At 44.4% G+C, this 23273-nt stretch overlaps 1 protein-coding gene across 3 annotated transcripts in view; it reads left to right on the top strand.

The window, feature by feature from the left end:
- LOC124711634 (protein HIRA-like) overlaps window positions 1-23273 on the top strand; it is a 237620-nt gene that overhangs the window by 172682 nt on the left and 41665 nt on the right. For all 3 annotated transcript variants that reach the window (XM_047241819.1, XM_047241821.1, XM_047241820.1), the window contains 3 exons: window positions 15694-15870; window positions 16853-16958; window positions 17052-17174. In XM_047241819.1, coding sequence (XP_047097775.1) covers window positions 15694-15870; window positions 16853-16958; window positions 17052-17174 — 406 coding nt within the window. The remainder of the gene's footprint in view (window positions 1-15693; window positions 15871-16852; window positions 16959-17051; window positions 17175-23273) is intronic.

The following is a 23273-nucleotide window of genomic DNA, read 5'->3' as shown; positions in this document are numbered from 1 at the left end:
CCTGTAAATCACTACTTCCGAGGAAGAAAGATAAGAACAACCTTCACTAAACAGTGGCCTCCATGGGGACATTTGTGTTGCAGTGGAATTTAAATGGATATCACTCACATTTGAAAGAATCACAGGTCCTGGTCCAGGAAAAACCAGTCTGCATCTGCTTACTTCCACAGGTCCTGCCTTTTGAAGTTTTATAGCGCATTTGTTCAATCACATTTAGAGTATGGCAGCGTAGTCTACGGATCAGCCCATACTTCCTACTTCAAGATGTTAGACACTGTCCACCATGAAGACATTTGGATACCAACTGGTGCCTTTCAGACCAGCCCACTTCAGAGTCTGTGTGCAGTGGCTGGTGAACCACCACTTGGATTCAGTGACATATCCTTTTGGCTCAGCAGGTGCTGAAAATCTCAGAATCACCTCAGTCATTGGCATTTAATGATGTGGGCCAACACACCTTTGAATGGCTGTTCAGGAATCGGCCCCATGCGACCAAGCCATTTGGGAAACATGCTACAAACTGTCTCAAGGATCTGGATATCAAGCATCAAAATACGCACCCAGGGATGGAACGCATTGCCGCTTTGGTGTCTTCAGAGGCCCAAAGTGATTTTAAGCTTGACACAGTACAAGAAAACTTGTACTCAAGATTATGTTTTTACAACTTTGTTTTTGTCCACTCCAGGTATGTACCAAAGTTTCATCGCAGTTTACCGTATTTACTCGAATCTAAGCCGCACCTGAAAAATGAGACTCGAAATCAAGGAAAAATAATTTTCCGAATCTAAGCCGCACCTGAAATTTGAGACTCGAAATTCAAGGGGAGAGAAAAGGTTTAGGCCGCACCTCCAAATCGAAACAATGTTGGTCTATTGTAATATGAGACACAATTTAGGTCGAATGAATGATGATACAGCTACAGTGGTTTGGTTCAAGTCGTAAGCTTGGCAGTTAAGCTATACCAGGTAGCCATTGCTATGCGTCAGGCACTCCGTCCGTATTTATTCGGGTACCCTTCCTTTTTCACGTGCTTCGTCTGGTTTGAATTGATTGCTTATTTTTCTTTGATATGATTAGTGCTGTTCTCTTTGTTATAGGTGTTTACGTCACTCTAAGCTAAAAATGTATTACTATACTGTGTCATGCATTATTTGTTGCATTCTGTGTTTGCGGCCTGTCGCCGCTCGCGGCATGGCTTGCTTTTGTGGAAGCTACTGCCGCTTACAATAAAAATAAATAAATAAATAAATAAATAAAGAGAGAGAGAGAGGAATCGTCTCATTAGTGAAACAATGGCAAGAGACTGCTATTTGTTGTTACTTACACTGCTGCTTTGTTTGATAATGATCAACAAGAACCAAATAATAGAATGCGTATGATAGATGATGTTCTGAACGAGAGTTTAGCGAAAATTTTTCTCCGTTTGAAAATCTTTGCAGATGCCTCTTTAGTACATTACATTCTGCACAGTAATTATAGTCATCTTAGATTTAAAAATCTAGTCAATTGCCGTGCTTCATTTCTGGCTGTGTCACTATTAGGCACAAGAATAATACGAATATAAACATGGCATGATATGTATATTCTTCCGCGTTTGCTGTTGTCTCACTCTAGTTTCGTAGTTTATTAGGCAGACAGGTTTTAAATGAGATAACAGCAAACAAGGAAGAATACATGGCAAAATGTTTGTATTCGTATTATTCTTATGGTGAAGAGAATATTGCATGTGATTCACAATTCATAAAAGTTCCTATTAGCAACCATCTCTTCTCATAGGTAAGAAAAAATTCAGAACATAGAGTTGGCCATATTGACAAACATCCCAAACAGTCTTGCCAGTCGGATTTTCGTAGTACATTGAAATGCTGCTAAATTCGAAGATGAACAATACTTAATTTGTATTTACTTTGTTGGATAATGTATGAAAATGCAGTGGTCGAAACTCGGGGCGGAGAAAAAAGCTCGTCTTCCACCTTTTTTTAAAATTTATTTACTGACGCAGAGGTTTTGGCGCCAGTATTTATCTTTGTGCCTGCAAAGCATGCCTGTGTAGCACTACATATATTCGACGGCAGAAGTTAGTTGTGGTGGCACCTACCAACGTTTTTCAGAACTTCCGCTTAATTTGCACTCGATTCTAAGCCGCAGGCGGTTTTTCGGATTACAAAAACCAGAAAAAAAGTGCGGCTTAGATTCGAGTAAATACGGTATACAGATGGATTCCAGCAAGAGAATGTCCTCAGTTGTTCTGCTGTTTTCTCTGATAGAGTTTTTAAAGTATGTCTTCCGGAAGAATTTACAAATTATGATGCAGAATTATATGGCATTCCAATGGCACTAGAGAGCATTTACAGACACCACTGTACAATATTTCTTGTCTGTTCCAACTCACTTTGTGCACTCCAAGGACTTCACCAAATGTATCCAGTAGACCATATGATTCAGCTCATCCATGACTCCTTACAGAAGCTCCAACATCATGGCAAGGAGGTGATCTTTTTGCTGGGTACCTGGACACATTGGGACACAGGGAAACGACATGGCTGATAAAGCTGCGAAGGAAGCATGTCAACATGGTGCTGTCCATCAATATCCCATCCAGTTGCACACTATCATCTCATCTTCTGATAGACGCATCTTGTGTCAGTGGGAGACTGAATGGTTGCAGGTGACAGAAAATAAACTGCACTCACTCAAATCGACCACACAGGCATGGCAGACTTTGTCAGCCTCAATACTGGAAGAAGGTTCTGCTTACCAGACTGCACATTGGACATAGCCCCTTAACACAGGGCTTCCTCCTCCAGTGGGAGGATCCACCACTCTGTGAAATTCGTGGCATGCCCTTTTCAGTTCGGCATATTCTGGCAACATATGTATTATACAGGGTGTCCCAGCTATCTTGTCCACCCAAAATATCTCTGGAACAATAACAGCTATTGGAAAACGACTTTCACCTGTATCAATGTAGGGCTGGGGCCAATGAATGTACATATTTGGAAACATTCTAAAACGAAAGCATATGTGTTTTTTAACACAAACTTATGTTTTTTTTTAAATGGACCTCCTATATTTTTTCTTCAGCAATCCATAGCATGACAAAGCACATACACAATGGCGTTGATTGCATCGCAATATTCCCATTACATCCCGAGATATTGAGACGCGAAGTTGACGCTTGAAACACCCGACATGCGCTGCTAGTGCACGTCCTGAGGCTCAAGCGTGAACCCCATGCTGACCGTAATCGCGCAGCAGACCGTATTATTCGTTTAGGACCTCTTGATAAGTATGGAAGTGTGATTACACATGTCAATCACATCGCAATTACGGGCAGCATGGGGTTCACGCCTGAGCCTCAGGACGTGCGCTAGCAGCGCATGTCGGGTGTTTCAAGCGTCAACTTCGCGTCGTAATATCTCGGGATGTAATGGGAATACAGTGAAACCTCTTTATAACGTTCCTCCATATAATGTTTTCCTCTATGTTACGTCTGTTTTTTTCGGTCCCGACTAAAAGCCCATATAAACAATGTTAAATTTTCCTCTTTGCTGCGTTTCCTCTATATTACAGTTTCCTCCATGTAACGCTCATATTTTTGGAATCCTGGTCAATTATTTACCTCTTTACAGCGTTTAAGTGACTGGATGTAGACGCATCGTTTTCCGTTCTGTGGATTCACAGTTTGCACCGGCTCGGAAAGTCCGCGCTCAGCGTATCTGGCATACCAGCAGCAGAACCCTGTCACGTGACATGTGACGCACATTCTGCTTGTGATCTTTTTGGTGCCATTTCAGTCGATGCTTTCTTGCTTTGAATTCGTAGCGTGTTGTGTGAGCTGAGCAGCAAAATTTCGTGTTCCTATAGTTCAATTCTTTTATCTTGGCGGTTCGCGCATGCCCACCCAGACACGGGAGATTGCTGCGTTGCCAGTTGTACGCGCCAAGAGAAGCAGTGCCATAGTATAGTTCGCAAACTTACGTTTAGGGGGGAGCGCGCAGTTTATGAAGTAAAGCCGCCACGGCCGCATTAACCCTTTCGCTGCTACAGAGACGTGCTCCCCGCATTCCGCGATGTGCACGATTTTGTCATCATTGCATTGCTCGCCTGTGCAGACACATGGTGTTTCGACTGCTTTGACACTCTTTATCATTCAATTTCATAAAAACTATTTGGCCCAAAAATTTGATTTTTACACATCTTCTTGACTGATACCTTCCCCCCATAAATGACTTAATTTTGTTTTGATGTTCAATGCAGTTATTGTGCAGCATTAGATGTAAACCATTGCACGAAATTTTGAAGAGTTTGCAGAGGTAAAAGTCCATAGCGTATACTTTTCATATGGTCGATTTTAGTTGCCACTATAAATTTCAAAAAATTACTTTCAAACGAATAAAATTCATGAAGTAAGACACTTTGATATTGTTTTTAAATAAAGAAAATATTAAGGATCAAGCAAGGTTTGAACCCAGATCCTTTCGCTTTGCAGCCATACACTTTAACCAATATGCTAACGCAGCTCGTCATTCATTGCATCACGCAAAATACCGGCAAACAGTGTTGGTATGACTATGAATTACACTCGTTTCATCAAAGTACAATAGGAAATAACAATTACCGCTGTTCTTTATTGCGGAAAAGTGGTTAGTGAGAATGATACAAACACCTTTCCTTGCTATTGCCTGAGCTCAAAATGGTTGGTTCAAATGGCTCTGAGCACTATGGGACTTAACATCTATGGTCATCAGTCCCCTAGAACTTAGAACTACTTAAACCTAACTAACCTAATGACATCACACAACACCCAGTTATCACGAGGCAGAGAAAATCCCTGACCCCGCCGGGAATCGAACCCGGGAACCCGGGCGTGGGAAGCGAGAACGCTACCGCACGACCACGAGCTGCGGACTATTGCCTGAATTAGGAGGCTTATTGCTTGTTTGGTTTAATTAATTAATAGAATATGAAGCAACTGGTATAAAGAATGCTTTTTCCAAACTTCCTATAAAAGAAAGTCTGCTATCAAGACATTGCTTTTTTTCAATTAGTTTATTTATGACTGAACGTTTCTAAAACTGTAGACACTCGTCCATGCTCTGCACTGCAGTCGAGCTCTGGCAACGTCGTTCTCTGTTCATTGGCTGACTGTGTTTTGTGACGTCAGATGCGCAGAACGAACCTAAACTCGGCCGCCGTCATAAATGACGCGCACTTTAGTAAGTGTGTGTCTTCGATATAACATTTTTTTAAAGCTTTCATCAGTGGAAATGAGTGAAAAGCGGAAGAATATTTCTCTGGAAGAGAAGGTTTCTATTATTAAAAAAGTGGAGGCATCTCCTGGCGTGAGTCGCGTCGAGCTAGCGAAGCAATTGGGACTGGCCCCTTCAACACTCAACGCTATTATGAAAAACAGATCGTCGATAATGGAAGGGTTTGAGAATTGTGGAAATCTGAAACATATGCGTTTGAAACCATTGACTTACGACGAAATGGAAAAAGTTTTATTAACTTGGTTTCAGCAAGCATGTGCTGCAAACATTCCTATAAACGGAACTATTTTGAAGGAGAAGGTGCTTCAAATATCACTGCAGTTAGGAATGGACAATTTTAAGGCGTCCAATGGATGGATTGATAAATTTCGACAGCGTCATGGTGTTGTGTACAAATCGGAATGTGGAGAAAGTAAAAGTGTGGACGAATCAACTGTAGCTCAGTGGATGCAGACTCTCCTTAATCTGATACAGGGCTACAAACTGCGTGACATTTATAACGCTGACGAAACCGGCATGTTTTTCAATTTAATGCCGGATAAGACATTTACTTTTCATGGGGAAAGTTGCCATGGCGGTAAGAAGAGCACGGAACGTCTTACCGTTTTGTTGTGTACAAACGCCGATGGCAGTGAAAAACTGAAACCTTTGGTTATCGGGAAGCCAAAAAATCCGAGGCGCTTCAAAAACATTTCCACGTTTCCGTGCAAATATACAAACAATGCCAAGGCATGAATGACGAGCGAAATATTTTTACGTTTTCTCAGAGAATTTGACACCAAAATGGGGAGTGCTGCAAGAAAAGTGCTGCTGTTTGTAGATAGATGTGCGGCACATCCACCAGACGTACCCTTTCTGAGAAAAGGGAAAGTAATTTTCCTGCCACCCAACTGCACCAGCCGCCTGCAACGTTTGGACTTGGGCATAATACACGCCCTTAAGGTTAAATATAGGACAGCCCTTGTAAAAAAGGCCTTGAATTTGATGGACCAAAGAAAACCGGGAAGCCAGCAAAGCTCACAACTGAAGCTGAATATTTTACAGGCAATAAATTTAATTATGTACTCGTGGAGGCGAAGTCAGTGCTGAAACTATTAAAAACTGTTTCACAAAAACGGGATTCTGTGAGAATGAGATGGCAGCTCCTGTGGAAGAGGGGTTGGGTTGTTTAGGGAAGGAGACCAGACAGTGAGGTCTAGGTCTCATCGGATTATGGAAGGATGGGAAAGGAAGTCGACCGTGCCCTTTCGAAGGAACCATCCTGGCATTTACCTGGACCGATTTAGGGAAAACACGGAAAACCTAAATCAGGATGGCCGGATGCGGGATTGAACCGTCGTCCTCCTGAAAGCGAGTCCAGTGTCTAACCACTGCGCCACCTCGCTCGGTCCCTGTGGAAGAAGTTGCAAGTGATTTGCAAGAGTTTCATCAATTAATAGGCAGTGATTCTGTCACTTTTGAGGACTTTGTGGCTGTGGATGACAACGTGGCAACCACAGGAGTACAAAGTATTGAGGAGCTGACAGCAGAGAGAGGCTTGGAGAGTAATAGTGGTAGTGAAAGTGACAATGACAAGGAAGGTGACCGTGTGCCCTCATATAATAAGGCAGCTGAAGCCTTTGAAAGATTCAGGAGATACATGATGGCCCATAGACTTAGGACAGAACAGTAGTTCAACTTGCTCATTTGGAGCAAGAAATGATTGCCATAGAGTCTAGAAGAAATAGAAAACAAGCAAGCCTGCTTGAATATTTTAAAAAATCATAGGTATGTTATTTTCAAATTGCTTAGGTTCCTAGAGTTTTGTGGAAATTTAAGTTCCATTTCATAATTTAATTATTGAAGTAATTTTTTGTAACTAATTCTTTTTTAATCTGTGCCATTTACTGTGTTTTTATGTAATACAAAATTTGGCTCATATTCTATAACTGGGTCAACTGAAGAATGGGATACCACCTGTCAGCTTTGGACAATGATGTCAATCTTAAGAATCTGTTATAACTTTTTACCATACAAACTGATCCATTTACTTTCACCCATCCACCTACCGAGCCCCATGTTTTAATTAAAAAAACTATCAGGTGATACATTGATCATTTGCAATGAATATCATATGTTGTGAAAATTTAAAATGTCATCTGTGGCACCATTTGTCAAAGCTGATTAGTGGTATCCTGAACTTCAGTAATGCCCTATAATTATTATTTGGAAGCCTTCCTCTTTATAGTGTTTTCCTCTATACAGTGTTCAGAATTTGTGGTCCCTTGAAAAACGTTATATAGAGGTTTCACTGTATTGCAATGCAATCAACGCCATTGTGTATGTGCTTTGTCATGCTATGGATTGCTGAAGAAAAAATACAGGAGGTCCATTTAAAGAAAACATAAGTTTGTGTTAAAAAACACATATGCTTTCATTTTAGAATGTTTCCAAATGTGTACATTCATGGGCCCCAGCCCTACATTGATACCGGTGAAAGTCGTTTTCCAATAGCTGTTATTGTTCCAGGGATATTTTGGGTGGACAAGATAGCTGGGACACACTGTATACTGATATTAGGGCGGCCCTTTGTCTCGATGGAGATCTGCCCACCATCCTCGCAGATGCCGATTCCTGCGGTGAAATTTTGTGAACTGTCAGGCCTCATCCCTAAATTGGTGGTGAAGGGAGGCAGACTTTAATACATCATAAACTGCTCCACATGTGGGATCAGCCTTCATCCCCATCCATGAGATTAGCATGCTGACTTTTCATCAGTACGCTGATAACTATGATGATGAGTGCCCCTCACCTCGAATCATCACCATCTTCATCATCATCATCATCAGAAGCAGAAATTAACAGTGAACATGTAAATACAGTAAAAAGAAGTTTTACTTAATTTGTAACTTTCTTCAAGTGTTGTGAAGAAACTTTACAAAAGAATAAACAGTAGTAAAGTCCAGCTAAGCTGTTACAAGAAGAAAAAAGCATTGTGCAGTGTGAGCCTCTTGCTACTAACGCACAAGTGAACTTTCAAAGGCTGACTAACACTGAAGACTGTGATTGAGACTGGGCAGTGCAGCTGCCACCAGCCATCCTATATCATGGCAGCAGAAGATACTCTTAGTCACAGCCACTGAACGCATGGCTCAGCAGATGCACATCGTTGGATCTGACAGATCCTCATGCAACTGCTATTGACATCTGTTGAAAACGTGTGTTTCTGTTTCTGACTATGAGATGCCAGGAGTGTAGTGTCACTATGTGGTTTCGCAACCCTCCCCCCAAACCACCTAACCATCACTGTGTACTGTGGATGAGCAAATGATAACTGGCTGGAGGGCTGGTTGCACGTGAGGAGACGGGAGCCAAACCGAAGGCTGGTGCTGAGTACCTGCCCATGACCCAGCATATGCTCAGCCTGCCTGGGAACATCACCCAAAAAAAGAGGCAGGGAGGATGTACCCACATCCAGAGGCAGAACAGCAAATGAAGACAGTGCACCTCAACAACTGCAAAGGGCTCTGTAGTGGCATGTGGGACAGCTACCAGGAAGAGGGTCCCATTCCCAGGCAGTGGTGGCTGTCAAGATAGTGATGTCCATAGAAGGGCATTGACTTCCATTGGCTCCAGGACTGGCACTGATGACGTGGGGTCCCCGGGAGCTGGATGCAATGAGGGCTGCTGCATCCAAGTGGGCATGGAATGTGAAAGCACAAAGCTTGCTGCAGGATCAAACAATTTACGTAGAAGAATTTGATTGTGGTGGCACCTGAGCAATCCTTTCAGTTCTTGCAGTAAAAACATACACTCCTGGAAATTGAAATAAGGACACCTTGAATTCATTGTCCCAGGAAGGGGAAACTTTATTGACACATTCCTGGGGTCAGATACATCACATGATCACACTGACAGAACCACAGGCACATAGACACAGGCAACAGAGCATGCACAATGTCGGCACTAGGACAGTGTATATCCACCTTTCGCAGCAATGCAGGCTGCTATTCTCCCATGGAGACGATCGTAGAGATGCTGGATGCAGTCCTGTGGAACGGCTTGCCATGCCATTTCCACCTGGCGCCTCAGTTGGACCAGCGTTCGTGCTGGACGTGCAGACTGCGTGAGACGACGCTTCATCCAGTCCCAAACATGCTCAATGGGGGACAGATCTGGAGATCTTGCTGGCCAGGGTAGTTGACTTACACCTTCTAGAGCACGTTGGGTGGCACGGGATACATGCGGACGTGCATTGTCCTGTTGGAACAGCAAGTTCCCTTGCCGGTCTAGGAATGGTAGAACGATGGGTTCGATGACGGTTTGGATGTACCGTGCACTATTCAGTGTCCCCTCGACGATCACCAGTGGTGTACGGCCAGTGTAGGAGATCGCTCCCCACACCATGATGCCGGGTGTTGGCCCTGTGTGCCTCGGTCGTATGCAGTCCTGATTGTGGCGCTCACCTGCACGGCGCCAAACACGCATACGACCATCATTGGCACCAAGGCAGAAGTGACTCTCATCGCTGAAGACGACACGTCTCCATTCGTCCCTCCATTCACGCCTGTCGCGACACCACTGGAGGCGGGCTGCACGATGTTGGGGCGCGAGCGGAAGACGGCCTAACGGTGTGCGGGACCGTAGCCCAGCTTCATGGAGACGGTTGCGAATGGTCCTCGCCGATACCCCAGGAGCAACAGTGTCCCTAATTTGCTGGGAAGTGGCGGTGCGGTCCCCTACGGCACTGCGTAGGATCCTACGGTCTTGGCGTGCATCCGTGCGTCGCTGCGGTCCGGTCCCAGGTCGACGGGCACGTGCACCTTCCGCCGACCACTGGCGACAACATTGATGTACTGTGGAGACCTTACGCCCCACGTGTTGAGCAATTCGGCGGTAGGTCCACCCGGCCTCCCGCATGTCCACTATACGCCCTCGCTCAAAGTCCGTCAACTGCACATACGGTTCACGTCCACGCTGTCGCGGCATGCTACCAGTGTTAAAGACTGCGATGGAGCTCCGTATGCCACGGCAAACTGGCTGACACTGACGGCGGCGGTGCACAAATGCTGCGCAGCTAGCGCCATTCGACGGCCAACATCGCGGTTCCTGGTGTGTCCGCTGTGCCGTGCGTGTGATCATTGCTTGTACAGCCCTCTCGCAGTGTCCGGAGCAAGTATGGTGGGTCTGACACACCGGTGTCAATGTGTTCTTTTTTCCATTTCCAGGAGTGTATAATGTCCAAGAAGTCATACTATGATGCCATGCTACCAGTGCCTCCATGCACCATAAAATCTGTAAAACACCATATCATTAGTGTGATACTTTGCCTCAGTGGGTGGAATGGGCATCACTCGCTGTGGCAGGTGCAGCAAATAAAGCAAAGTGTGGTGGTGCTGTCCACATACCAACTCTACCGGTGGTTGTCTGTCATGTGATGGGGAATGGTAGAAATAAAAGAATAGCAGCAGAGTTAGATCCCGTGTGTGAGAGGTATGAAGTTTGTCCATCCATTGCGTAGATGTTTGTACACAGCAATCAGCTTCACTGTTGTATTGTGGGTGGAATGATGCACTCATGGTATTTGATGGCGGAGGTGGTGCAAAACTGTTCACACTCGGTGCAAATAAATTGAGGTCCAGTGTCAGACATAATCACGGTAGGCAATCACTCGAGGCAGAAGATTGATGCCAAGGCCTGGATTGTGGAGTGAGTCATCATAGTAGAGAGCATAGGAACCACAAAGGGAAATTTGCTGAAATCATTAGCGAAGATGAGCCAACGTGTATTCCAGTTAGGACCCCTGAAATCCAAGTGCATAAATCACCAATGTGCTTGTGGTTTGGTCATTCAAAGAACTGCTGAAACACGGCTGACTGATGTTCAGCACAGGATTGGCACTGAGAAGTCATCTGTTCAATATGTGCATTGACTCTGTGCCAAGTGCAGTAACGCCACACCAGCTGCAAGGTGCGAATGATGCCACAGTGGGCATGGTGTAGCAAATGAAGTGTGTCAGAGTGGAGAGCCTGGGGAATGACAACATATGGTCATTATCCATGCGAATCAAACTGATACCTTGATGAACGGAAAATTTTGTGCCGATGGGCAGAGTATCAGTGAACCACATAACTACAAATCTTTGGCTGAATGCGGCCAACCAGTGCTGACAGAGTACGACTGAACTGCAAATTGGGATCCGCTGCTGCAACCTGAGCAATTTTCCAGTGGCTAAGTGGAAAGCTATGCAAAGCATCTGTGTCTCGTGCATCAATGTAGCAACAAGATGTGGAGGACTCATTGAATGCTGAATGTGGGACAACAGGGAGGTGAGAAAAAGCTTCTGTGTTGGCACGCTTTGAAGTGAGCTGATACACAATCTCATATTAGTAATTTGACAAAAGAAGAGCCCACCATTGTAGCTTCTGCACTGTGCGATTTTGGACTGAATGAGAAGGACTAAACAAAGATTGAAGAGGGTTATGGTCAGACACCAAGTAAACTTTTCTGCCATGGAGATTCTGGTGAAACGTAATTACATGATACACAATGGTAAGAGCCTCCTTTTCAGTTTTCAAGTAATTACACTGAGCTTTGGACAACAACTTTGTAGCAAAGATAAGTGGCCTGTCAACATGACCAAATGTATGCGACAGAACTGCACTAATACCATAAGAGGAAGTATCCACAACCAAGACCTCCAGTTTGGCTGGATCAAAATAAACAAGGCATTGATCACTAATCAAAACATCTTTCAACTTCTGGAAAGCAATTTACTCCTTTCTTCAACGATTCTTCTATATTTGAACAACTCAGTCAAACAAACATTTTATTGTAATGTTCAGTATAATGACCATCACAAATCTCAACAACAATGAAGTTTTCAAGCAGTGTCTATCTTCTGAGTAAGTCAGTTCAAGGACAGCCTTCATTTGTTCCAGACTTGACAATGGTGTTGACACTCTTGCTCTGAGTAGTTCACTGCACCTTCCAAATGTGTACCAACAAAGCTCCGCTCATCACTCATCAGTCACAGCCAACGAACTTCCTTTTGTATTTTGTGCTTGTTTTTTGCCACCTTATGTCCATATATAGTCCACACCATCTCCACATACAGGTACAAGAGTGCACGCAGTAGGTGTTGTTTCTCTTTCCAATCACGTTATATGATAAGGTGGTACCTCAAAATTGTCTGCTGTGCTTTTGCAGGAATCTTAATAGTCAAGAATTTGCAGAATCTGTTGCAACGAAGAGTGTGGGTATTTAAGAATTTTTTCCCAAATTAATGAGTTGGCTATACTGCACATGATGGCATCACAAATCATTGCATCACTGTAGTATTTGCCTCAATCACATTTGAATCTACACTGTCTAGTAAGGCCCTGCAAATCAGTCACCCAGTGATGGTATGTCTGTCCTTGTTGCGTACTCAACGTAAATGGTTTGTAACGGGCATCCACCACTTGTACCCTATCCTCGTAACACTTTGTAAGCACCTGTATTAGGTCTTCATATTTTACAAAGTGGGAAAGAGTTTGGCACACTGCCTATAAGTAGTCACTCCCACCATATCATATTCAAGGACTAAGAATGTTCGTCAGTATCTTGTACGTGATGCAGTGCGATGTGCACATTGAACTGTGCAAGGAATGCATTCCAGTCTTCCTTCATCTTATCAAACTCGCAAAATGGCAACACACACACACACACACACACACACACACACACACACACACACAGCCGGGTGGACGGTGGTGGTGTTGCAATTGTTCCCAACGTCAGTTTTGACCCATCTCCACCATCTTGGAAGTGATTCACCACTTCAAGCATGTGCATCCTTCGTTGACTCATGCAGCAGGCAATTGTGGCACGGTAGTCATTTGGAACCAAGCAATGCACAAAGACGCAAAAAGCAATACAAAATTCCACAGAAAAAAGGGGGTGCAAAAGCAGCAACCATAGAACCTGGAACATAAATAGCACAAGCAAGCAAACACAGGGGACAAAGCATACAAGCCCAAAAGTGACAAAAGCAACCAAAAAGACAACAGTAAAGTGAAAAGACAGTGACATGTGGGAACAAAAACGTCTTGTCTCCAGGTTACTTATGTACTATTCCTTACACAATGATGAGGAGAGGTGGGTTACAGAGTAGCGCACCATCTGTCCTTGTAGGCAAGCTGAATAAGAACAGAAATGATTAAATATGGTTAACAGAAGTTTTACATAACTTGTAGCTGTCTCCACGAATTGCGAAGACACTTTACAAATGAAGAAACAGCAGTAAAGTCCAGTTATTAGAAGAAGCTAAAGAGCATCGTGTAGTGTGAGGCTCCTGCTACTAATGCATAAATGAACCATCAGAGGCTGTCTAAGACTGAAGGCCATTGAAGACTGTGATTGAGACTGAACCATGTAGCTGCTGCCGGCCATCCTATATCACGACGGTAGGGTACTCTTGTAGATGGAGCTACTGAAGACATGGCTTGGCAGGCATGCAACATTGGATACACCGGGCCCCGCATGATGGCTATTGGCGTCTGTCAGAAGTGTGCATTTCTGTAGCCAACTGTGAGCCACTGGTGGGGATGGTATTGATGTGTGATGCCAAATAGACAACAAAGAAGAGGGCTGTCAAATATGGGAGTTTCATGTGGAGAGTCTGTCATGCAGGGCACACAGCACAAAGACACAGTCATTGAGTGATCAGTGCTCCGTAAAGTAGGCATTGCTGTCTGCTTGGTGACCTTCCACTCAGCTGCCAACTGGTCTTCTTCAGACCTAACTCCAAGTTCTGTTTATTTTACTCTTCCAGTCCACACTACCCATAGTTGCCACTGGACTTTCACTTGTCAACACCACTGATGCTGATAGTCGGCTCCTTAGATCGCCCATGTCCCCTCACTGCAGTGAGAAAACTGGAAGTTTGGCACTACCTGCTGAGCAGGATGGATCGTCAACTGTGGCGCAAAATCAGAGCACATATTTAACCTCGCAGAACTACCCACTTGTCTTCTATTGTATTATTTTCCTCTGTTTCAGTCTATCATTGCCTAATACTCCATTTGAAACTGTTAATAATCTCTGGTTCTCTCTTTTCATTCAAGTCTTATCTCATGAACCGTAATTTGCAATTCGTAATTTGTCATAGCCCACATCTTCATCTGGACATGTTGTGCAGTGTAAAATTTGTTTCAAAATTTCTGCCTTTCTGTTATGCTAGCCTTCCCAGCAGCTTCACCTGCAGGAGCATTTGACACATATGTTGAACACATGTTGTCCTGCCCCTCTCTGTGTTCACTTCTTCCTCCCTCTGTCTGTCCACATCATTGTCTCACCTCTATCTATCTCCTCTCTCGTCTCTTCATCTCCTCCTTGCCCTCTCTGTGTCCATTACTTCCATCCCCTCCCTCTGCCCATATCTTTCTCCACCTCCCTCTGACCATATCTTCCTCCCCCACTCTTCATCTCCCCCCCCTCCCCATTTTTCTATTTCTACCTGCCCACTACCTCTTCCACCTGTCTCATGCATCTCCCCACCTCCCCTTTCTCTATCCATTCCCTCCTCTCCTTGTTCTGTCCATCCCCTCCTCTCCTCGCTTTGTCCATTCCTTCCTCTATCCATCTCAATCTGTACCCTGCGTGCACACTAGCATGTGTAGCCCCTTGCAGTACAGTTTTTAAAGCAGGCTGGTAACTACTCCCACAATGCACCTCTCATGCAGGGCAGACTACATATCAGCTTCTTGAAAATCATTTATTTGCTCTGATGTACAGGCCACCATACAAAGCAGATTGATAAAGCAGGTCGATACCACTGCAACCACGATGGGCAGCCTGTATGCCAGGGGCTGGAACAAACAATTTTTCCTTCTCTTTCTTTTCCTACTATCAAATCGCAGTTTCCCATTACAATCACAATTTTGCCTCCTTTAACTATCTGAATAGTTTATTTTCTCTATCCAAACACTATTTCTGTCTCATTAACATCTATGGAGCTAATGGGCAAATAAACTTGTACTACTTTGGTGGGGATTGACTTCATGCCTATTTCGCCTGTGGTACTGCTTTCACTATGCTGTTCATACTATGTCACTCACATTCTTATTTTCTTGTGTGTTATTAGACTTACTTTTGCATGTTTCAGTGAAATACAGTTTGTCACCTTTTTCTTTTTTTCATAGCTAATATGGAAATGAGAGCTAATGTGAAGTTGTGATAATGGGTGAAGTACAATTAAAGTTTACTCTATACTATTTATATTATGAACTTTGAAATGTCCTGTCAGAAGTGAGGAGCATATGAGGAGGGATACATTTATATAGAAGATTCAATGTTCTCTTGCAATTTTTAAATGTTGATGTCATTTTCCACAGCCTAAAATCAGAGCTGTTGTGAAACACAGTAAACCTGCAGTGGATCCATACTTATTTCGTTGCAGGAAGACGACCTTTCCCACCTCTCGTGCTGTCAGCGGCTCCATCCCGTTTGGTGCTTTCAGGGCTTCAGCATGTTATGGTTATCACAAGCAATGGCTGCATTAGTGTATGGGACTTTGAGAAAAGCCGTTGCCTCATCAAGAATGAATCGCTGATGCCTATTATGCGTTCTGAACCAGGTACACAGAATCGTTTGCAGTCACTGCAACTTCTTTTTAATTTTATGTTGCCTGGTGTGTCGAAGAGATCATTTCATTGCTGCCATGGTCTTATTAAAATTACTTGGTAGTTGACTTTTCCAAAACTTGCAACTGAGGTGCTCAACATTACACAGTCTTTTCATCATTGCCGGTATGTTTTGGACCTGCGATGAACAGTATCGATTCTTTGGAGTATCAGAAGAGGTGTCTCTAGAACTTTGCATGTATTGCAAGTGTCAAATATTTTAAAATACATTTTTAAGGGATTCCATTTACTAAAAAATTACAAAACTGATCATTTTCTTTTATTTTATGGAGTTATAGTGATACAGAACCACCAATAAGTCATAGGGTAGTGAAAATAAACAATAAAGGCTTATGAAGAAGTCTTTAAAAGGAAAAAGAAGACAGCAGATGGCTGCAGTTCATAACATTATGTGCTCTATGAGAGTGGGTAAATTAAAGGTTAACAGCACATCAGCACTGGATAATTTTTAACACAATTTGTAAATATTCTTAAAATGATTTATCACCACTTGAAAAAGCAGGATCCATACATTTCATGGGAAAAAGCTGACTCATGACATAAATTTACCATCTCTGTGTTTAGCACTCCAATATTTTCTTCCACATAGTTATCACTTTGGATATATTATCACATTCTCCACTGCTGAGTCACTTTCAATTTACCACCACATGTGTCACCAGACAAAAGTCAATATAATTAACAAAATAAATAAATATAAAATAAAAATTATTGACTGTGGGGGGAATAATTAGAAAGCATGAAGAAAATGAAAAGTTTTACTTGTGTTTCAGTCATCTGATGTTAAAGGTATGTGGAATGAAGGTAAGTAAACTTTCAGCTTGATATGTGTGCTTCTGCAGTTGTCCTCATTTACTATATCTCAATATTATTTAGGCTCTTATCTTACAGTAATTCTTTTTCCTATCTTTACAGGCTCTGTTGTCACAATTTTGAGTTGTACAGTAACAGAGAAAGGCTGCCCTATAATATCACTATCAACAGGAAAAGCATTCATGTTCTCCAGTGATCTAAGTTGCTGGTAGGAGGAATAGAAATCTCAGATATTTATTTTGGTTGTTTTTTTTTATACATCCATGATGACAAAATTTGTGTGCCATGTCTTGTTCACCAGGTTATTAATGGGTGACAGCTTAGATGCAGTCCAGCGCTCTTGTGCTCAGCGTACATTCACTCAGCTGCTGCCACAAGAAAACAAATTGCTTCCACTTGCTTCTTTGCAGTCTCACATTAAAGGGTATGTTGTGAACAAATAAATGTAAACTTCAGTTACTAATAACATTCATATTTTGTTAATATTTGATTTAACTGAGTAAATTCTTCTAGCAGTTTTGCTCAGTAGTTGTTTCATTCTGAAAGCTAAGTTTTTGTCTTTTATTTGGTGAACCATGCACCTTACCAATGTGTGGTGGCTCATGTGCCACATCTATACAGCTTATCATACCGTTGGTTCAACCACAATGGAGGGGCATTTATGGAGAGAGCACACATACTTGTGCTTCCTGAGGGGCAGCAGCCATTTCAGTAGTGGCAGAGGCAACAGTCTAGATCATTGGCTGATCTGCCTTTGTAACATCACCCAAGGTTGTGCTGTTACTGCAAAGGACTAAAACAGAGGGGAAATTGCAGTCATAATTTTTCCTGATTTAATGATGATGACATCCTCCTGGGTAAAATATCCTTGACGTAAAATAGTCCCCTATATTGTCCTTCAGGCAGAACTACTCAAGAAGTTGTTGTCATCAGGAAAAACGGAACTGGCATTATTTGGGGTGAAGCATGGCATATTAGATGTGTTAATTGAATTGGTAGGTGGAGAATTCAAAATGAGAAATGAGTAGGTTGAAGTTAGATACAGAGGTAATTAGTGAAGTGCAGTGGCAGGGAGAATAGGACTTCTGGTCAAGTTGGCACAGTGATACATATATAGAAAATCAAGAAGGGATCATGCAGGAGCACGTCCAATAATGAACAAGAAAGTAAGAAAAGTTGTCAACTAATATGAACAGCGTAGTGAGCAAAGTATCACAGTCAACCCAAGCCACAGTAGTACAACTTTATATGCCAACTTGCTCTACAGGTAATGAAATGATTGAAAGAATGTATGATGAAAGTAAAAAGGGAGACAGAAAGCTAATTGTAATGGGGTACTGGAACTCGATGGTATTCCAGAGGGGGAGAAGAAAAAGTAGTAGGAGACCATGGTTTGGAGGAAAGGAGTGAAAGAGGGAAGTGCTCGGTAGAATTTTTGCACAAGTTTTGCATATGTTGATTGTCACTAACACTTGGTTTAAGTATTATGCAAGAATATTTTATATATGGATGAGATGTTATGACACTGAAATATTTCAGATTTCAAAACCAAATGTTAAACTATTAGATTTTTCCTGGGTCAGGTGTAGACACGCCATAATTTATTGGTTATAAACAGCAAATTAAGGCTTAATAAATTGGATAAATTGAAAGAACGTGAGGTTGTTGAGAGTTTCAGAGGAAGCATTAGGCAATGTTTGTCTGAAACAAGGAAAATGAATAAAGTAGAAGACAGAAACTGTGAGTGATGAAAGAGTGAAGGTAAAACAATAATGGAAATTCCTGGATGAGGCAGTATGTAAAATAAAAGAAAGACAACCACTCACCTATAACAGTTCAATGCATGGAGCACAGTTACACATAGAAAATACAATTCACACTAGCTTTTGAGTACTAGTTCTTTTTAAAGCAATGGTACACACATTCACACACACAACCACACAGGCACCCAAAAGCACACTCCCATGCCCACGGTAAGACTGATTACTGATATTCGAGTACTGAAAACAGTTCCTTGTGCCAATGGAGATGGGAAATGGGGTAGGGAAGAACACAAGGTATGGGTAGCGAGAAAGAGGCAGGTCTTTGGAGAGATGACTTCGTGGCCACACAAGATGTAAAGAATACAGAGGATATAACAAAAAGAGGTGTAGGGAGAGGGAGAGGTGTACTGAGGGGAAAAATGGGGAGAGGGGAAAAGGAAAGTAAACTAAAGATGAAGAGGGAGAAAGGGAGGGGAGAGAGAAGGGAGAGGGATTGAGAAAGGGGAAGAGCAGAGAGGGGGAGGGGCATGTGTGTGTGAGCGAGTGAGTGAGTGCATGATCTAGATGGTGAAGGAGTGGTGTCAACAGAAGAGAGAAGAGAAAAGGCAAAGTGAGGCAAGGGGAACAGGTTAGCAGAGCTTAAGGCCAGGGGGATTTCAGGAGTGCAGGATGAATTAGAAAGACAACAGGTTCCCCACTCTTGAAACCCCATCAGCCCAAACTTCCTCTAACGTGTTTCCACTGCCTAACCTTTCCTTTCCCCTTCTCTCTTCTGTCGGCATCACACTTCCATCCAATTCATACACTGCCTTCTCCCACTACTCCCCCCCACAAGCAGCCATCTCCCCGTCTGTCCCCCTCTCCCCGTCTGTCCCCCTCTCCCCGTCTGTCCCCCTCTCCCCGTCTGCCCCCCTCTCCCCGTCTGCCCCCCTCTCCCCGTCTGCCCCCCTCTCCCCGTCTGCCCCCCTCTCCCCGTCTGCCCCCCTCTCCCCGTCTGCCCCCCTCTCCCCGTCTGCCCCCCTCTCCCCGTCTGCCCCCCTCTCCCCGTCTGCCCCCCTCTCCCCGTCTGCCCCCCTCTCCCCGTCTGCCCCCCTCTCCCCGTCTGCCCCCCTCTCCCCGTCTGCCCCCCTCTCCCCGTCTGCCCCCCTCTCCCCGTCTGCCCCCCTCTCCCCGTCTGCCCCCCTCTCCCCGTCTGCCCCCCTCTCCCCGTCTGCCCCCCTCTCCCCGTCTGCCCCCCTCTCCCCGTCTGCCCCCCTCTCCCCGTCTGCCCCCCTCTCCCCGTCTGCCCCCCTCTCCCCGTCTGCCCCCCTCTCCCCGTCTGCCCCCCTCTCCCCGTCTGCCCCCCTCTCCCCGTCTGCCCCCCTCTCCGCGTCTGCCCCCCTCTCCCCGTCTGCCCCCCTCTCCCCGCCTGCCCCCCTCTCCCCGCCTGCCCCCCTCTCCCCGCCTGCCCCCCTCTCCCCGCCTGCCCCCCTCTCCCCGCCTGCCCCCCTCTCCCCGCCTGCCCCCCTCTCCCCGCCTGCCCCCCTCTCCCCGCCTGCCCCCCTCTCCCCGCCTGCCCCCCTCTCCCCGCCTGCCCCCCTCTCCCCGCCTGCCCCCCTCTCCCCGCCTGCCCCCCTCTCCCCGCCTGCCCCCCTCGCCCCGCCTGCCCCCCTCGCCCCGCCTGCCCCCCTCGCCCCGCCTGCCCCCCTCGCCCCCCCCTCGGCCCCCCCTCGGCCCCCCTCGGCCCCCCCTCGGCCCCCCTCGGCCCCCCCCTCGGCCCCCCTCGCCCCCCCCCTCGGCCCCCCCTCGCCCCGCCTGCCCCCCCTCGCCCCGCCTGCCCCCCCTCTCCACGCCTGCCCGCCTCCCCCTCCCCGCCTACTTTGGGCTAGATCATTTGTTTCCCAAGAAATGTATAAACACACCAGGCAGTACTGACACTATGACTTATCTTAGATGATAGCCTGAAGAAAGGCAAACCAATGTTTACAGAAGTTGTAGTTTGGCTGAAGTTTAAGAGAATCTTCCGAAAAAATCATTGTGGAAAGAAGTGGGATACTGAAGTACTGAGGAATGCTGGGAGGCATTTGAAGTTCATTTATTGTGGGTACTGAGATAAGGAACACCAGAGTAGGCAGCTCATTTGAAGAGGAGTGGACATCTCTGGAAAGGGAACAGATGCTGGGCAGACAAACATAGGTACAAGGAAGGTGACTGTGAAGGAACCTAGGGTAACAGGTGAAATACTTCAATTAATCAATGAAAGAAGGAAGTACAGAAATGATCAGGCAGTGGCTGGAATACAGCAATGTAAATCCCTTAGAAATGAAATAAGCTTGCAAACTGAGGCAGAAGAAATGGTGTTTAGGTCTGTGTGTGTGTGTGTATGTGTGTGTGTGTGTGTGTGTGTGTGTGTGTGTGTGTGTGTGTGTGTTACAGCTAAGTGAGATAATGAGTGACTTATTTCAGTTCATACCAAATAATAGGTAAATAATTATCAATCTATTATACTTATAATAAATTAAAGTTTTAACCAGTGTACAGCTTTCTTCTTTTTCTTCTTCTTCTCCTCCTCCTCCTCCTCTCTCTCTCTCTCTCTCTCTCTCTCTCTCTCTCTCTCTCTCTCTCTCTCTCTCTGTCTTTACGATGATGAGGTCATGAGATATCACAGTGGGAATGTTTAACGACATAATATGAATTACAGTGTGTCTTCATCTGCAGTCACTCTCATTTCAGTCTCCTGTTCCTCCTCTACTTCCGACATGGTTTTTAAGTCATGCGAATTGAGGTGGCTGACATTCTCACAAGCTGTATCCCAGTTGATGCAGAAGTTGGAACAGTGGAGGCCTGTCTTTTGGCAACTACAAGAGTTGCCAAAGTTTAGCATTTGCATGGGATATAGGTCAGAATAACACTGGGTGCTGGCAGCTCAAGCATATGCAATCCTTGGACCTCGTCCAACCTGACTACTCAGGATTTTTATTTTTGCACAGCCACTGTTGTATCTGGCTATACAATCTGAGAATATACTGGCAAGCAGCATCTTCTGTTGGTAGCAGAGAATTGATGTTGGTATTTGTTACGAATGCCGATTTGGTGGAGCTTCCATATTGGATGTGATTGAGAAACACCTGCTTATACCACCATACAACTTAATAAGGGATCTTTTACTGCACTCCACCACTGCCTCATTGTCCATGTTTGGATCTTTAAATATTCATATGTCCTGTTGCAATTCAGGATGTTTCTTCAGTGATGCGTTTCACTTTTCCCTGACTGTAAAGAGCAGAAGTAGTGTCACAGCAACTTGACTACATGCAAATACGAGATTTTCTTTCAAGCAGAGTGGCCAATTCCCTGAGAACAGTCAGGCTTCTGTGGGATTTTTTTTTTGCCTGCTTTCATCATTAATGCATTATGTTGTTGAAAGAAGTCTGAGAAAATGATGAGAATCTCCCCCCCCCCCCCCCCCCTTGCCTTCCACAAAAACTATGACGGTTGAATGTGTGGAAGCCAGAGATGTGCAGTGTTGACAATCGTATAGAATGATTTGAAATTGAATGACCACATAAAATAAATCATGAGTAAGACAGATGCTAGATATATTCATTGGAAGAATCCTCAGGAAATGTGCTCTATAAACAAAGGTAATAGCTTACAAAACACTTGTTCGACAAATACTGCTCACCAGTATGGGATCCCTTTCAGATTGGACGGATAGAGGAAATATTGAAGACTGAAAGAACAGAAGTGCATTTTGTTACAGGTTGATTTAGTAAGCACAAAAGCATCTCAGAAATGGTCAACCAATTGCAATGGCAGACACTGCAAGAGAGGTGTTCTCCATCACAGTATGGATTATTGTTAAAGTATTGTTATAGTATGTTGCTAAATGAGTCAACAACATATTGCTCCCTTCTACGTACATCTCACAAAAGGACCATGAAGATAAAACCGGAGGAATTGAGCCCACACAGAGGCTTATTGGCAATCGTTCTTTCCACAAACTATTTATGACTAGATCAGGAAAGAGGGGAAATGATAGCAGTATAGAAAGTACCCTCACCCACATACAGCAAGGGGGCTTGCAGAGTGTAGACATAGTTGTAGATCAAGGTATCGACATCTTCCATGGGTTACTTGGAAGTTATGCCTGCTATGTCCAATTTGTCCATTGAAACTGATATTAAGCATTCCTCCTCCTTCAAATTAGACAAGAATTTGTCCTAAGTGACATGTGTTACCCGCCTTTCATTGAAGATTATTTCTACAAAGCTGTGTTTGTGGGACCTTCTCAATTGCTCTTCCTCCTTAAGTTTTTTGCTAGTGTACTTCTTTGAACATTGTTCACGAACCTTAAACAAAGTTTTGCTCTTCAAAAGGGCAGCTAATCCCGTTCTTTCTCTTCTTACTTACTTCGAGAACATTCTTTAATGCCACCTCGGGCTTGGATGGTGATACTTTTCTCCCATCATCCAGTACACCATCACATGGAACACACCTTTGACCTCATCTCATTCTGTATGACTGTTTTATATATTTAAACTGAATTTCCAACCACCAGAGGAGGAATCAAAATACACAGACTGGCCTCTCACCTGTCAGGAGGAAAGGTCAGTGCCAGCTCACAAACATCTTGCACTCCCCCTCAGCAAGTGTCAACTACCAACCACTCTAATAACATCATGACGCTACTGGAGAATGGAAATTGGCTAGGGATGTGCGACAAAGTATGGTAGGAGTGTGAGGGGGCTAGGTCCTGAGATGGCCCATCACCTTCAGTT

Source organism: Schistocerca piceifrons, chromosome 8, assembly GCF_021461385.2.
Source record: "Schistocerca piceifrons isolate TAMUIC-IGC-003096 chromosome 8, iqSchPice1.1, whole genome shotgun sequence".
Classification (NCBI taxonomy): Eukaryota; Metazoa; Arthropoda; class Insecta; order Orthoptera; family Acrididae; genus Schistocerca; species Schistocerca piceifrons.
This window is presented reverse-complemented; position numbering and strand designations above follow the sequence as displayed.